The following is a 17,452-nucleotide window of genomic DNA, read 5'->3' as shown; positions in this document are numbered from 1 at the left end:
CAATACAGTATACTAACCCATATATATGGAATTTAGGAAGATGGCAATGATGACCCTGTATGCAAGACAGGAAAAAAGACACAGATGTGTATAACGGACTTTTGGACTCAGAGGGAGAGGGAGAGAGTGGGATGATTTGAGAGAATGGGAATTCTAACATGTATGCTATCATGTAAGAATTGAATCACCAGTCCATGTCTGACGTAGGGTGCAGCATGCTTGGGGCTGGTGCATGGGGATGACCCAGAGAGATGTTGTGGGGAGGGAGGTGGGAGGGGGGGTCATGTTTGGGAACGCATGTAAGAATTAAAGATTTTAAAATTTAAAAAAAAGAAAAAAAAAGAAAAAAAAAAAGAAACTAGAGAAACAAATAATCAAATAATGTATTTGTCTGAATGCCAAAAAATCATAATTGTTTTTTTCTCGTCTATAAATAATTATATGAACTAGGAATTCTGTTCATTTTTTTCAATACAACAGAAGCAAATGTGAATGTACTTTAGGCTAAGTATTATTATTTATAAATGCTATTAATTGTTGCAAAGCATGTATTTACTTATCATGAGGCTATATACTATCCCCATTAAGAACTCGCTTTTCTGAAATTCCATTATAACTCCTAAAGCCTTGAATTAATATATCTATTTTCTTCCTCACTGAAATTTTTCCAGTGTCAACTGAAAGATACAAAGTATGAATTCATATACAGATTCAACTGTGAGTTAGAATTGAATATCAAAAATTTAAATTTATTTTATGGTTTACTCTCAAAATTGGAGATGTAATTAGAGTTGTTGAGTAGATATATTTAATTAATTTGTTATTTATATATAAACTCACTACCTAGAATACTCTCCTTAATTTATCACTGAATGGTATTGTGCTAACAGACTAATGGAAGGATTTATGGAAAATCAACCAACTAGGAAAAATAGCTTCCTCACTATAGCCCTTACAGCATAACATACACAAAACAGAAAAGAATTGAAGTAATGAGGAGAATGGAAGTTATTACAAAATTTAGATTTAGGTACCCATGAACACAGAGTAATCTGAGAGATTTTTAGATATTATTTTTAAAAAGTATTTATAACTGACTTTTGCAAAAGACAAAAGGCTGCAGATAGGAGAATTCACCTCAATTGATTTTCATTTTCATGCTTATCAATTTGTTCTGATATTTTCCCATTTTGCTTCTGGGATTGCTAACATTGAAGTTTATAACTCAAAGATCTTTAGAAATCTAGAGCATCCTTAATTTTACAAAAGAGGATACTGAAGCCTGAGAAATTAACTTACAAGCCTGAGGTTAAACAGTTTGGTTAGTGACAAAGAATCAATTCAATCTCCTCGCTTACATTCAAGAGGGTATATTTTCAATGAGATGAGCTTGATTTTGAAACCAAGCAGCCCAAATGTAAAGTGAGCAACTTCTTGTTCTAGGAATATAAAGGCAAATAGAAATAAAGAAATAAGATGAGGTATATAAAATTGTAAAATTAAAACAGAAACTAGAAAGGTCCTGCCTCCAAGGCACTCATACTTCAGAGGAGACAACAGGCGATATTAGAGCAGTATCAAAGGTACAAGGACAGATATTCAGGGATAGGAGGGGTAAACAAAAGGGAAAAGAGTTTAAGTTTTTATTTTGCTAACCTGTAAACTGGGAATTATTTTAAGAGGGTTGGTTGGATGGTTTAATGACATAACGTGAAAGTATAATCACGTAATTAAATCACAGAATTTAGTTCCATCTTTTCTTAGTCTACACTATACGGATGCTCCATCTGTTGTTATTTAGTAGCTAAGTTGCATCCAACTCTTTTGTAACCCCATGGATTGTAGCCCACCAGGCTCCTCTGTTCCATGAAAATTTTCAGGCAAGAATATTGGTGAGGGTTTCCATTTCTTTCTCCAAGGAATCTTCCCGACCCAGGGATTGAACCAATGTCTCCTGCATAGGTGAGCGGATTCTTTACCGCTGAGCCATCAGGGAAGATATACATGCTCCATAAAACACTGTTATCCACTAGAGGGTATCATATGGACTTTAAGATATTAGATCATCTTTTTTACATTTTATGGCCTTTTCTGTTAGGTGCAATTTTGTTTTAAGTAACTTTGCTATAAGAAGCATATTTTACTAAATGTTTTATTCCAATTATTTTTGGAGCTTGAAATATTTACATTCATTACATTAACTATATTTTTCTGTAGCTACCTTGTTTTAAGTTATATTTATCATTTTTATTTAACCTTTAAGCTTTTATATTTTTGTTTTCATATATAGCAAGGAAATTTAAGATGTAATGCTGAGTTTTATTTTATATCTGTCTTAAGTTTGCAATAATATTTGAACTTATTTTTCCCAGTTCCTATTTTTAAAATTTAAATAAACATAAATTTTCCCACTCCACTTAATGCTACAAAGATAGATTTCACTACATTCTGGGCTCTTCCCTTTCCTGTTCCAAATTTACTTCTGGGCATCTTTGTCACTGATACATAATTGTTAATGTCAGTAATCACTTATTTCCTCCTAGACTGGCCAGAATTTGCAAATAAAACATGTCAATTAGTAAAAGTAGAGTGTAAATAAACAAATTATTTTTTAGTATAAGTATGTCCTAAATATTGCATGCTGTACTGTGCTTAGTTGTGTCCAACTCTTTGCAACTGTAGCTCACCAGGCTCTTCTGTCCATGGGGGTTCTCCAGGCAAGAATATAGGCATGGATTGTCATGCCCTCCACCCAGGGGATCTTCCCAACCCAGAAGGGATTGAACCCAGGTCTCCTGCATTGCAGATGGATTCTTTACCATCTGAGCCACCGGGAAATTCCAAGAATACTGGAGTGGGTAGCCAATCACTTCTCCAGGGGATCTTGGGTCATGCTTATCTGCCAAAACCTCTACCTACCACACTATTCTTGAGAACTACCATCTCCAAATATCATGGAAAAGAGAGAAATTGAATATTTATACTCTGGTTGCATCACAAGGCAGAGTTCTGCAGGAGAGAGACAACTGCACAATTCCTATTTGGAGCCACCTCTGGGTTTCTGAGCAGGTAGCTGATAGTAATGATATAATTCCCAACTGTATTTACAGTAAGTGTCACCTCTGTCAAGGCTACTGGGCTTGCTCTGTCTTAAGCATTAAAATATATTTGCTAATCATTGATTCATATAACCATTAAAATGCTTCTCATATTCTGGCAGAAAGTTGAATGCCAACCAAGTTACTATGTTATGAGCTTTCAATACCCCCGAATATTCATTGGAAAGACTGATGCTGCAGATGAAACTCCAATACTTTGGCCACCTGATGTAAAGAGCTGACTCATTGGAAAAGACCCTGAGGTTGGAAAAGATTGAAGGCAGGAAAAGGCACAATAGAGGATGAGATGGTTGGATGTCATCACCAACTCAACAGACATGAGTTTGAGTAAACTCCTGGAGTTGGCGATGGACAGGGAGGCCTGGCATGCTGCAGTCCATGGGGTGGCAAAGAGTCGGACATGACTGAGCAACGGAACTGTTGAATTTACACTGTTTTAAATAGAAAAATTAAAGTGATGCTATAAAGAACTGCTATTTAGAAGACATTTTAAACCAGAATCTCCTTTTTTCTTTAAAAAATATATACATTCTTAATGTTCTTTTGTAAATGATATCATGATTACTATATCATGATTATTTAGTGATTTAGTATATAGTGATTATTTATATCACTAATAAATACCTGTCCAATTTATATTCCTGATAAAAAAAATACTTGTATCAATTATATGTGGTACATAGAAAACCTTCCCAAAACTTAGAGGCTTAAAGAAAGATTTGGTGTTTGCTTATTAATGATTCTGTGAATGAATGAGCATTATGAGCTGGGCTCAGCTGTCTGATTCTTCCAGTATGCCTTCTCATTAATGTGGTTTTCAGTTTTCTACCAGATCAGCTAGGTCTGAGTATCCTGGGATGGCCCCACTTCCTCATGTGGTGATTTTTTCGGTCTGGAGGCTGTCAGGTCCAAAACACATCATCTGGCCTGGTTCCTCTCTGCTCTGCGTGGTTTCTTCTGCTCTATCGGTCTAGACTGAACTTCTTCAGAGGTTGTTTTCAGATCTGATTCAATGCAAGGCAAGTGCACAGGCACTTTTATAAGCTTCTACTTGCATCATATTTGCTGATGCCAGACTGACAAGAGAAGGCAAAGGCCAAGCCCAAAGCCAATAGCCCAAAGCCAAATATGCAAAATCGTAAATATGGGGAGATCTGAGTCACCATGAGATGTGACTGTAAAAATCTGATACAATTTTATTAGATCTCTGGCAAATAAATCAAGGGTATATTTATTGAACAAACCTGACTAATAAATGTGAACAGAGAAAGACGTAAGTTGTGCAAAGGGTTTGTTTTTATATATTAGAAGATTTAATTGCAAAGATGTGGTCATTATCTATGGAAACTTTTGGTTTTACTTAACTGTGGTAAAATGATTAATGAATTTAATTTCAAAAGTATGGGTTTTAATTATTTTTTAACATGTCTGCTGTTTACAGACATACTATTTAAAATCTCTGGACGGTAGCTTTTTGAAATTGATACAGTATCATCAATAAAGGGCTACAGTAAAAATCACATATTAAAAAAATGGAAGGTCTTTGTAAGCAACAAGGAAAAATTTGTTTTTTTGTACAGAAATGCATGTATATGTACCAAAATATAATTTTGTATCAGAGCACATAATTGAAGATTCCTATAGAATGCAAAAGGGCTTAATAAACTTTAATATTGGATTTGCGAATAACTCAAAGAAAAAAATTAATCTACTTAATCTGAGGATTTCAGTTTTTTAATTCAAAGCTGACACAATATGTATTTACTTATTAAATGATTATGAAATATAAAATCCATATGAATAATTGTCTAAAATATTTAGAGTCTATACATGAGTGTAACAACTAAGCAGTTTAAGAGTATTGTTATTATTTTAGAGATCACTCATTTTCCCTTAAAAACCCCATCCTTCTCCCGTCCTCATGGAGATAACTGCTATCTTGACTTTTGTTATAGTCTTTTCCTTGGGAATTTTTTAGGTATTACCAACCATGTTTAGGCATGCATATCTAAATGGAATTTAGTTTTGCCTGTTTTGTGAACTTCGTGTAATAAAATCAGATTATGTGCAAATGTTTCCTGTGTTATGCTTCTTGAACTTAACATCCTGCTTGGGAGATTCATCCAGGATCCTGCTGGTGGCTACACTCTTGTTAACGTTAATATACCTGAATTGATCAGGGTTTTGGTTGTTTAATGCTTTTAATTCTAGGAAATACCTACATATCTGAAAGTGTTTTCCTCTTTCTCCTAGAAATGTAATATTTTTGCCTTTCTTATTTAGATTTGTATTCCCTATGAAGTAGATTTGTGAATATGATACTGGAAAGAGATCTCATTTCTATTTTTCTCATGTGTGTGCTCTCAGTCACTCAGTCATGTCGGACTCTTTTTGACCCAGTGGACTATAGCTCACTAGGCTCCTCTGTCCACAGGATTTTCCAGGCAAGAATACTGAAGTGGGTTGTCATTTCTTCCTCCAGGGGATCTTCCCAACCCAGGAACTGAGCCCGCGTCTCTTGCATCTCTTGCGTCTCCTGCCTTCCAGTTGGTATCGTTACCACCGAGCCACCTGCAAAACTGCTTTTCACACATGGCTACCCAAACTGCAGAACCATTTATTCAAAACTCTCCCCTACCCCACATTCTACCCCTGTCATGAAGTGTCCAAACACTTACTTTTTTTCTAGACTATCTTATCCCTTCCAAGTCATTCTTTAAATATAATTTTTCTCAGGGAACATTACCAAGACCAATAAGGCATCATATTTATCCCTATTGTCTTTTATTCTCATTCAAATTTTGCTTTGAAAAATCGCTCTGAGGAAGCAAGCTAAGTTGTAGTAAAATGATACATAGTAATATTATTCTTTAAAGTTATAAGAAAAGCATCATTACTCCCCCCCATGATTTTCTTACACATGTAGTTAAAAAAAGAATGGTAAAAGTTAGGGGGCAAAAAAAGACTTTCATTTTCTAGCAACGTATATGAAGATTTACACGAGAAATATCTTTTTTGTGGGATAAAAATCACCATCTATTTTATCTTAGAATTCGTATCCCTGGTTCAAGATAATAGTGTCAGAAATACCAAAAGTGTGTCCCTTGTTCAGAGCCCCTATAATTTATTAAAAGGATGAGGATTTCTGTGGTGTGGAAGAAATTATATGTTTGCTGGTGGGCCTACTGACTGAGGGTGTTTCTAGACCATAATAACTGCCATCACAAGGCTTCCACTTATTGAGGGGCCAAGTGTACTCTTATTTTGTGCTTTACATGGGCAAAATTTCTCCAGGCATAGTTCACTTTCTAAAAGTGAGAACACTTACTTAAAATGCTTACCCTAAGTTCCATTATCCATCTTTAGCTAAAATATAGTGGAAAATCCAATCTTTAATATTTAACCAAATAACAATTTAAGTGTTAGCAACCTCATTCTAGGTCTTCAATTCAATGATTTGCTCATAAAGTAATCACGTCATATTTTTAACGTAGCTTCAGAAGAAAACCTAAAAATATAATACACTTCAATTTAAAAATAAGACTTGATAGTTGACACAAATGCACACTATCAACAACAACAACAAAAAAAAACGGTGGTTCCTTTTACTTTAAGTCCTAACTATGATTCTGGCAATGTTCAGTTGTTATGATCTTGTTGTTCTATATTTGAGGTGAAAAGAAAAATATGTTACTGGAAAAGAAGATAAAATGAAGACTGACAACTGAAAGAAATTTGACCTAATTATTCAGGCTTAATATGTTGTACATTTATAGCTAAAGCATTTCAGATATTATGTCAATGCAATAACTTGCAAAAAGAAGATTATGACAGTAATAAGCACTTGTAGATAAAATGATAAATGATAAAATAATAAATTTAGTGCTTAATAGTGAAAAATACTAATTTTCCACTTATGTGTCTTAGATATTCACTAATTCAGTAATTAAATATTTATGAAACATAAGTCTCTAAAAATTATTAAGACAAATATTTAACACAGAGGTAATAACTAAACAAAGCCAGAAATCCATTCTAATCTTTGAATTAGATTCTCAAGTTCTCAAAAATAAAGTCAACTTCACTAGGGAAAACTCATACCCATATTAACCCATCTATTATATCAAAGAGCCAGGTAGACAGCATTCTCTGAAATGTGAAGAAGTACTCGTTGGACAGATGAAATATCTCACAGTGCCAAGGCAAATGGAATCCTTATGAGTATACTACACCATGCATTTTATAGCAACCATCACTGATCATAGCATCATCAGCCAATGTGTCAAAGGCTATATAAGTTGTAGTCTGGTCCAGGCAGAAGGACAGGGACATCTTAGTGCATTGTTTATAAATAAACAATTCCCATTTATGTTTATTCAAACCACAACAGTAAAAACATAAGAAGGATGAGGCGTAGAGAGTTACTGAAGGTCTTTATGAATAGAGAAACATGAAGACAACAGGGAATGCATGAACCCTACACACCAATCGCAAGGCATTATTTTCTTTATTACCTTTCACTGTGGTAATCCAAAGATTGCCTCTTTCATTCAGCCAAGAACCTCTGTACACGTGTCAAGCCATGTTTGCAACTCACAGCCAATCAATCGACAATCCAAAGCTCAACAATCACACACAAGACAAGACCTCAGACCTCCCAACAGAGATGCCATGGATCATTGAGACATGCTCTGGCATCAGTCTGTTTGAGAGACTGTTAAAAATTTTTCTTCAGAATGCTGAAACAGAAGACAGTCTCACTCTCTGAAATTTAATAGCTTCACTCAGTCTGTGAAAGAAATCTGGCTAAACCCACAAAAACATGTAAAAATGATTATAACTGGAATCATAATATATTGACTGCTTCCTGGTGTATTTCAGAAAGGAAACCTTTAATACTTGTCATTTCATTCACTAGTGTAGAATAATTCTTTTTTGCAGACTTGTGACAGTGCTCTGGCTGCCTGGAATAAAGGGACACACTCACATAGAGCAAGAATTGCGTGATGCCTTACAGAACATGTTTAGTACCCTCAGTCTCTTCTGTAAATATGCATGGCTGATCGGATTTATACATTTCTCAGAATGCTATATGAAAGACTACATACAGATCAGAAGCACAGTGCCCTCTGGTGCGCATATAACATAAAATAAAATATTTATATAACAGGAACTACACAGATACAAACACCAATACAAAATGAAATGTTGCTTCTGCATGCATGCTAAACCAGTCTCTGGGAATTGTAAACTTCTATCATGAAAAAACAAACCAAACCGATAACCTTCATAAAACGTTCTTTATGGCATAGATCAATGCAATCTAACCCATTCAGGCAACCACTTGTATACCCCTCTACTTAATGGATTCACTGCACTTGTGGGAAGCAAGCAGTCTGACAGATTTAATGTATGACTCCTTTTGTGTAACTTATTTAGATTCAAGCTTAGAAGAGCAGTGAAAGTTAAAAGCCATATATCTCCATCTCTTCCTTTTTCTTGGCCCTTGCTCCCAGATCCTATTTACGTGCATTTCCTTTTTATCCCATGGCCATTTCCTCCAGCTTCTGAATGTGCAATTACCTTGAAGGTAAAAAATGATGAGGTGACTCAACTTCTTTCTCAGTGATTCATAGAAGATGCCATTTCCATTTAAGCTAAAAAAGGTTAACAAAGCATGGTACAAGGTAGAAAGGAAATGCCATTCAAGAAATTCTGATTCAAAATTTTGAGCATTTAAAGCGATAAACCCAGCGTCACAGTGAACTGAATTTACAGCAGGGTAGCAGTCTAGAATTTGGGAGTGGTACACAAATGGTCACCATTATCCAGTCTTTCTGGAAGAAGTTGCATCTACAAGAAATACTTTGCAAATAACCAGAAAACTTTACCGTGGTGAATGACAAATAATAACCCTTCATATAAAACCCTTTCCCATCTGAAACTTGCCCTTAGAGCAACTTACTTATCCACCACCTTCAAGGAAGACATCTCTGCCATTGCTTTCCCTTTGCTTCATACCTGTATATCTTGTATCTTGTGCTAAATCCCTGCCGGCTTCTGTCCACAAAATCTGTGTATTCCTGTGAACGATGGAAGGGTCCCTTATCAGAGAGGAGCCAGTCGAAGGGGCTTGTGGCATGCTGATCCGAAACAGCAGCAACCGCTAAAACCCAGCAATGAAGACTCAGTGCTATCCACTCCCATGGAGCCATCAGAGAGAACAATTCAGCACCAGCTCTGCTCCGCCATATCATGCTTCCACTGGGGACTTAGAGCCTTCATTCTCTTAGCTTTCCCTCAACACCTAGACAAAATACACAGGCAATTAGTTAGCCCCTGGAAGGTTCTTTTCTAGCAGTTAAGGTGCTGAGGTGGAAAATCCTTTTTTAAAAGTCTAATACCATTGTCTTAAATTAGATGATGGCAAAAGTCAATCGCAAGTAGTACACCAAAATGATTTCTTTTTTTCCAGAGCTCTTTCATACTTAGGTTGTTTCTTCATTTGTTAGAAAATAAGTCACTGAGTTCCAACAAACCTTGTCAGGGCAACATCATACAGTGGATCACTAAAGCCCACTCTGAGCAATGATCATCAGAAACTTTCACTCATAATTACTTTTTCAGCATAAATGTTTTACGACACTGAACAGTTTCAAAAGAAACACTTGATATGTTTATTTAATAAGTTATGTTGTAAATTTTAACAGTACATATATTTTATCCTTTACTTCTTTTAGAGATAGGCTTTAAATTAATTAAAATTATGCAGGTAGTTATTTCCATAATATAGATAAACTAAGATGGAATGGAACTGTGGGTCTTAGAATACATAAATAATATTGTGTGTGTGTTTATGCATCTGCCATTTATCTAGCTCTATATTTAGATAGATGGATGGGTGTGAGGGTGGGTAGGAGTGGGGGTAAGCATGTTTATTTAGATATTTTTCCATTATTCTGATAGGGAAAAAATTTCCTGATTATTTAAACAGAATCATAATTAAGTAATTTCTAGGACTCTGAAAGATTTAAATGTGCATCTGTGTGTTATTCAAAAGATAAATTGGCATATCAATAAAATTCATATACACAACAAAAAGATGCATATTATATATAAACTATGAAAATACATACACTAATTTTATAGTCATTCAAAACTATAGTAACAGTAGGTATCATCCCAGTGTGATACAGTGTAATGACTTTACACAAAACAACTGATACAATATCTATCAGTTCAGTTCAGTTCAGTCTATAGGTTATGCAAAATATTCTACAAATATCTGAATTCCATTTTACTTTCCATCTCATAAAACCTTTTCAATATTATTATTTATACCACATAAAACTCTGCAATAGATAAATTCTGACTAGCAGGAAAGTCTGATTGTGAGCATTTTGGGTCAGTAAAATCTCTTTTAGAGAGCAATCAATATGCACAGTATTAAGTAAAATATTTTAACTATAATGGTTGCCATATTTCTTTGGTGTTAGGTTAAATTGATTGATAAGCTTAATTTGCTTTTAGTTATAAACCTTTAATTCATAATTTAATCCTAAACTATTTCAATATGAAAGATATACAGCAATTTTGCACCTAAAAAGTATCTCAAAACAATGATATGATATGATTGACCTAGGTCATCAGATTCAGTTTCACCCTCTATACAATTATAAGGTCCAAAATCCATACACTACCTAATTCACCCCAATATTATGAGTTGTTTCTGTGGTGAATTTTAAATGTGATGACTAAAAAATGACCTCATCTGTAAGCAATGTGGGACACCTTACAAGTGATGATGCTTTAAAAATGATTGAGCATAAGAAAAGACAATATCATATAATAAAAAGATTTTGGAATAGAAGTTAAAAAACCCTGATTCCCCATTAATTATTTGTAGAAACATAACACTGTCAAATGATTTAGGTCATAACTTCCAGTTCTGATGAAGAAAATAAATTTTTCTTCCATATAGTTTTTATGTGGAAGCTATGCCATTTTCCTTAAAAACAATATATTTTATTTTTATTCATAAACTAATAATTATTATTATGTATAATGGTAAAGTATAACACATAATGACTAACAAATATTTCTTATCTTTGTGAAACACATTTTTGTTTTCTTGATCAAATGTATTCAAATAAACAACACAATCACTGCTACCCAAAAGTTGTATTTTCTTATCTAAATTATCTAGAATACTACCTAGCATGTAGTGAGGACATTAGGAGTGTTTTAAAGCATATTTTATACTGGTACAAAATCATATAATTATATACCTTCAAATTAAATCCAACTCTTTAAGGTCAAGTACATGATTTTGTTAAGATACAGCATGTTATTAACATAAATGTAGGATATGATTGACCCAGATGCCACTTAAGGTACTATCCTAAAATTCTGTAATTTTTTAGTATATAATTACCCAGAACGACTGCTTTTAATATTTTTCTTTACAAATAGGTTGAATCTGTATCAGGATATTCATAGTTCTTACTTATAATACATAGAAAGCTGGAAAGATTTTCTTAAATTGTGTCCAGGGAAACTGCCTAAAAATGTTAGTGTTAGATTTATTTGTGTTTCTTCAACTTCTGATATGTGTACATGTTTCCCTCTTCTCTTTAGAAATGAGTTTTTCTGACAAAACAGTTTATTAGCACATGGGAACAAGAATCCTGCCCAAATTTAAGTAATTTGGAAGATCTATAGAAATCATTATATTATAAGGTCTTTGGTGGCTCAGCAGTACTGAATCCACCTGCCAATGCAGGAAACACAGGTTCAATCCGTGGTCAGAAAGATCCTCTGGAGAAGGAAATGGCAACCCACTACAGCATTCTTGCCCAGGAATCCCCATGGACAGAGAAGCCTGGCTTGCTAGAGTCCATGAGGTCACAGAGTCGGACACAACTCAGCAACTAAACAACAGCAACAACGACGACCCAAGTATGATACCTAACAGTTCTATTGAAGTCTTCCGTAAGAAACAACTTCGCAGAGTTACAAAACGAGAAGATAAGTAGAGTTAAAACACATTAACACATTATTATATCTAGGCTTTCAAAAATCCTTAGAACAAGTGACCATTAGGCTCCATATTCATGAACAAAAAGACATCATTTATCTGATTTTTCAAAAAAGCAGGTAAATGCACATGTGAATTACCCTTGTACATGAGTACTAATTTTAAAATTATTACTGCATTGTCTTTATTATAATATGATAATTTCGTGAGCTCTATTACCAATGGCAAAAGTAATGAGTAGATTCCTTTGAGGATATTTGGAAGTCACAAGAAAACAGCTAAACTCAGAGGTACTATTAGGAAAAGAAATCATGAGGTAGTATGAAACTGAAAATTATAAATAATTCATCAATTCTATTCCCTGGAGTGCAGGGATAGCACAAAATGATCTCAAGTTTACTATTCCTGAATAAATGCCTAGTGAGTGAAAATCGCTCAGACGTGTCTGACACTTTGTGACCCCATGGACTATACAGTCCACGGAATTCTCCAGGCCAGAATACTGGAGTGGGTAGCCGTTCCCTTTTCCAGGGGATCTTCCCAATTCAGGGATCGAATCCAGGTCTCCTGTATTGTAGGTGGATTCTTTACCAGCTGAGCCACCAGGGAAGCCCAGGCAGATTTCTGTTCTCTTTTTCTTGTTGTTTAGTCACTAAGTCATTTCCAACTTTTCTGCCACCCCGTGGCATAAGTGCCTAAGAGAACAGTTAAGGAAATAACAACGTCAATGCACAATACAGAACATGTAAGGGCATATTTTATGAATAATAAAAGAGATATATTAAATGTATTAAAAACAAAAACATGAATTTATATTAAAAAGTAGTATTGCTCTAGATTCCCTTTTCATAAAATAAAAGAAAGACTATTGAAATATCATACTACTTAAAAATATATATTTAGTACATGGTCTACTTGTAACAAATCATTTATCATAAAATAAAATTTAGTGAGAACATTATCAATTCACACATTATTATTACTTGTAAATACCTAATGGCCTTGAGAATCTACTCAGAAAAAAACACACTGAGAATATGTTACATACTTAGTAATATATACCAATACATGTAATATACAGTAAATGCATAAAATATGATATATATATGTATTCTAGTATATTAAATTAGTCTTCCTCACTAACTCTCCATAATCTTATTCCAGGGTAGTGATGCACTACTTTTACCTAAAATGTTGACACCTTATGTGCATTTGAAATTCATAGAATAGGGAAATGTGTAAAATAAAATATGTTCTATCATATGACAAGTGAATTTCTAATATAACTGAAACTACAAAGATGAAAAGCAGATTAGGAATCACTGATACAGACTTATTACCCTTTAGAATCATTAGTCAAATCATTGAGGATCATCATGTAAACCATGTTAATTCATTATCCAATATTTAGTTGGTATTCCAATGCTAATGATTCATATTTATTAAACAATTAACATTTCATGCTATATGATTGCTTTTATATCTGCACTTGGACCGATTTTCACTAAATGTCTAAAGTATTTTCTGAGGAAATAAAATCCACTTGGGACCTTGTGAATGCAAAGAAGTTTCATAAATAATTGTGTCAAAGATCTTTCTTTTTTTATTTTGAAAAATGTAAAATGCACAGATAAGCTAAGAAACTAGTAAACACATATATCCTTCAACAATTGGTTAGATTAACCAATTGTTTATGTTTTACCACATATTCTAGTCAGTATTTCTCTCTTTTTCTCTCTGTCTCAATCCCTTATAGATTGTTTTGTATGGAAAAAAATCTAAAGAGAATTGCCTAATTTGCCAAGGTCATAGGCCCATTCATTAAATTTCTCAGTCTGCGCAACTACTGCATTGCTCTATGAAGTAGCTTCTTAACATGCATAATCACTAATATTAAAATTTGTAAATATAAATATTTGAATCATCAAAATAAAGTCCCCAATTCCCAAAGTGATAGCATTCATTTAAAAAGCCACATTCTTCCAAATAATGAAATGTAATATATTATTCTATCAAGTACAAACAGTTATATTTATATTTATATATCAATTTTTAAAATATGAATGTATTTATTTTATTTGGAGGCTAATTGCTTTACAATATTGTATTGGTTTTGCCATACATCAACATGAATCTGCCACGGGTGTACATGTGTTCTCCATCCTGAACCCCCCTCCCACCTCCCTCCCTGTACCATCCCTCTGAGTCATCCCAGTGCACCAGCCCCAAGCATCCTGTATCAAATCTATCAAGTATACAAAGAATAACTGCATTATAAAATAAGCATATTTGTATAAAATAGTTCCAAATTCTATTAGTATATAACATACTATTATCTTGTGTGCGTGCGTGCTGTCACTTTAGTCATGCTGGACTCTGTGACCCTATGGACTATAGACTGTCAGCCTCCTCTGTCCATGGACGTCTCTGGGCCAGAATACTGGAGTGTGTTGCCATGTCCTCCTCCAGGGGATCTTTCCAACCAGGGATTGAACTCTCATCTCTTAAGTCTCTGCATTCGTAGATCGGTTCTCTACCACTAGTGCCACTTTCAAAGCCCCATTATTATCTTACCAGATAGTATATATTTTCATTATATATTGAAATAAACATTAGCTCTGAATGAAATAAATGCTAGCTCTAAATAACTGTTAAATATAACATTGTATAAGTAAATAAGTGATGGAAAAGTTAAAACATACCTGTAAATTTTTAATAGTGTCTCCACATTTATTCATTATTTATATTCCTACTTAATATAGAAAATAAGCATAAAAGAGAAACTCTTATCCATCATTTACAATGTACAAAACACTCTGATATGTTGTGAGATGGGTGTAAACCCTAAGGGCCACAAAAAATACCACTTCTGTCTTCAGAAGTTTAGAATTAACTGAGGAATGCCATATGTAAGGCAGGATGCACTGCCCCTAGTCATCTCTGTCAGAAACAGATACCTCTGTCAACTGAAAATCAACATTCTCCCGTTTGTTTCTTACTCTGGTGCCTTATCTTACAAATGATATTTCCCTTCGCTCAGATCTAATTTTCCTTACCGTCCAGCTCCAGAATTCTAAGAGTTCTGCCTCCTGTTGTGAGGGAAAGGTTGATGACCGAAACTACCTCCCTCTGCCAGGCACAGGGGTAACCACCAGCCTGAGCCTGTCTCTCAGAAGGAAAACACAGGCTGAAAACTAACCGGAAGAATTTCTGAGGGGCTGAAAGGAGGGGCATTCCAGCCCACAGTAGGTCTCATAAAACTCACCCAGGAGTGTTCTTGGGAGGGACTAAAAGAGGGAGGAGACCGCAGGTCCTACTAACCTCCCAGAACATGTATGAATTACTACAATAGCTTAAATGATCATCCTAACACCGATGTGACTCTCTCCAATCTGTCTTTTTAACTGCAGAGCTACCTTACAAAAAAAAAAAAATAATAAATAAATAAATTTGAGCTTGCAACATTTTTACTCCCACTCTGTAATCATGAAGTCTTTCCCAATAATTAGGCAGTAAAAATCTGCCTGCAATACAGAAGCCGCAGGAGACACAGATTGGATCCCTTGGGTGGGAAAGATCCCCTGGAGGAGCCCATGGCAATCTGCTCTAGGTTTCTGGAGAATCCCCCTGGACAGAGGAGCCTGGCAGGCTACAGACCATAGGGTCCCAATGATTTGGACACGACTGAGGCAACTTAGCACACACACACGCCTGTGATCATGATGTTGCCCTCTGGATAATATCCAAACTCTTAAGAAAATTTATAAAACTTCCTTCCTTGGCTTCTCTGGTGTCTCAGGGGTAAGGAATTCACCTGCCAGTGCAGGAGACAAGGGTTCGATCCCTGATTCAGGAAGGTCTCACAAGCCTCTGAACAACAAAGCCCGTGCACCACAGCCATGGAAGCTTGTGCGCCCTACAGCCTGTGCTCTGCAACAAGAAGCCACCACAATGAGAAGCTCGCACATCATAACTGGAGAGCAGCCCCTACTCGCTGCAACTAGAGAAACCCATTGTAGCAAAAAATATCAAGCAGAGCCAAATAAATAAATAATTTTTAAGTGTCTCCCCTTGTTTAAATTCATTCAAACCCCATGCCATGTATATGCCACTACCATTATCAACCAAACATCAACTCTGTTCCAGCCATAATTTTATTCCACAAATTCTCCTCACTTTCTCCCTATCCTCAGCACCTTTGCTTATGCAGTTTATTTCACCTGATCCATGATTTCGACCTGGACCTTTTCACCTGCCGAAACCCAACCCTATCTCTGAACTTCAGACTAGGTTGCGACTTCCTCCGCAAAGCCTCTGTGTGACCCTTCCAGGTTAACCAGTTATAGTTTATGAAGCCATCACTTCATCTATTATAGCACATTGACACTGCATATTTATCTGTGTAATGTTTATTTGTCTGCATATCTCCCCTGCCCCCAATTAGACTTCGTTTTAGGAGGACAATAATTGTTCCTAGTTTAATGGCAACTGAGTACAGTTAGCAAAGTGTCTGAAATAAAATTGTTTAATAAGTATTGTTTGAGTGAATGAATAAATGATGATAAATTAAATACTAAATTGAGGTGTAATTAATGCGATACAGATGGCAAGGTTAAGAAAACTTCTTCAATGTGGGGCAAAAAAAGAATATTTTATGGAGGAGTTTGCAACTGACCTATGCCTCAGGATGGCACTGGCTTTGACAGTTGAGAAACGAGAGAAATGGAGTTCTGAGGTCATAGTTTCTGTGTTCAAATGATAATCATAAATGATATGTTCAAGCAGTACCAAAGCAAAGCATTCTTAATGTTCAAAAATTGTGAAGAACAAGGATCTGAAAGCATCATTATTAATTAGCTGTAGGTAGACATATAAGGTATTCTCATGATCACACACACAATTGTGGAAAGTTAGGAAACTTTTCATTTATGTTCCATTATTCAAGGTTTCAAAAGATAGACCAAATGAATGAGAGTTCATGAGCAAAGTCAAACACAAATCCTCTTCTCACTAATGAGTACAGTGTATCACACAGTATTGCAACCGTTGAATTTAAAGAATAATAATATAGATACAACAGTGGAATGGGTTGGCACCTTGCTTTGGAAGGTGGGGGATGGGGAGAAGACTGATGATGAAAATGGCATGCTATATTTAATTTCTTTACAACAAAATAAACATATATTAAGATCTTTTGATATGCCATGCATGTTACCAATATTTCCTCTTTTGCCTCCTAGAGGCACAGTTTGGCATGTTTTATTATCACCATTGACTTATTTAGATGACTCAAGTT

The 17,452-nt window shown here is 35.0% G+C and overlaps 1 protein-coding gene across 3 annotated transcripts in view; it reads right to left on the bottom strand.

The window, feature by feature from the left end:
* The window catches only part of BRINP3 (BMP/retinoic acid inducible neural specific 3), a 492,323-nt gene that overhangs the window by 459,440 nt on the left and 15,431 nt on the right, over window positions 1-17,452 (bottom strand). For all 3 annotated transcript variants that reach the window (XM_069544560.1, XM_069544561.1, XM_069544558.1), the window contains exon 2: window positions 9,141-9,426. In XM_069544560.1, the coding sequence (XP_069400661.1) occupies window positions 9,141-9,376 (236 nt within the window). In that variant the 5' untranslated portion in view covers window positions 9,377-9,426. The remainder of the gene's footprint in view (window positions 1-9,140; window positions 9,427-17,452) is intronic.

The sequence above is a fragment of the Ovis canadensis genome, chromosome 12, assembly GCF_042477335.2.
Source record: "Ovis canadensis isolate MfBH-ARS-UI-01 breed Bighorn chromosome 12, ARS-UI_OviCan_v2, whole genome shotgun sequence".
In the NCBI taxonomy this organism is placed as follows: domain Eukaryota; kingdom Metazoa; phylum Chordata; class Mammalia; order Artiodactyla; family Bovidae; genus Ovis; species Ovis canadensis.
The sequence above is the reverse complement of the archived record's forward strand: the minus strand, read 5'-3'. Positions and strand labels throughout refer to the sequence as shown.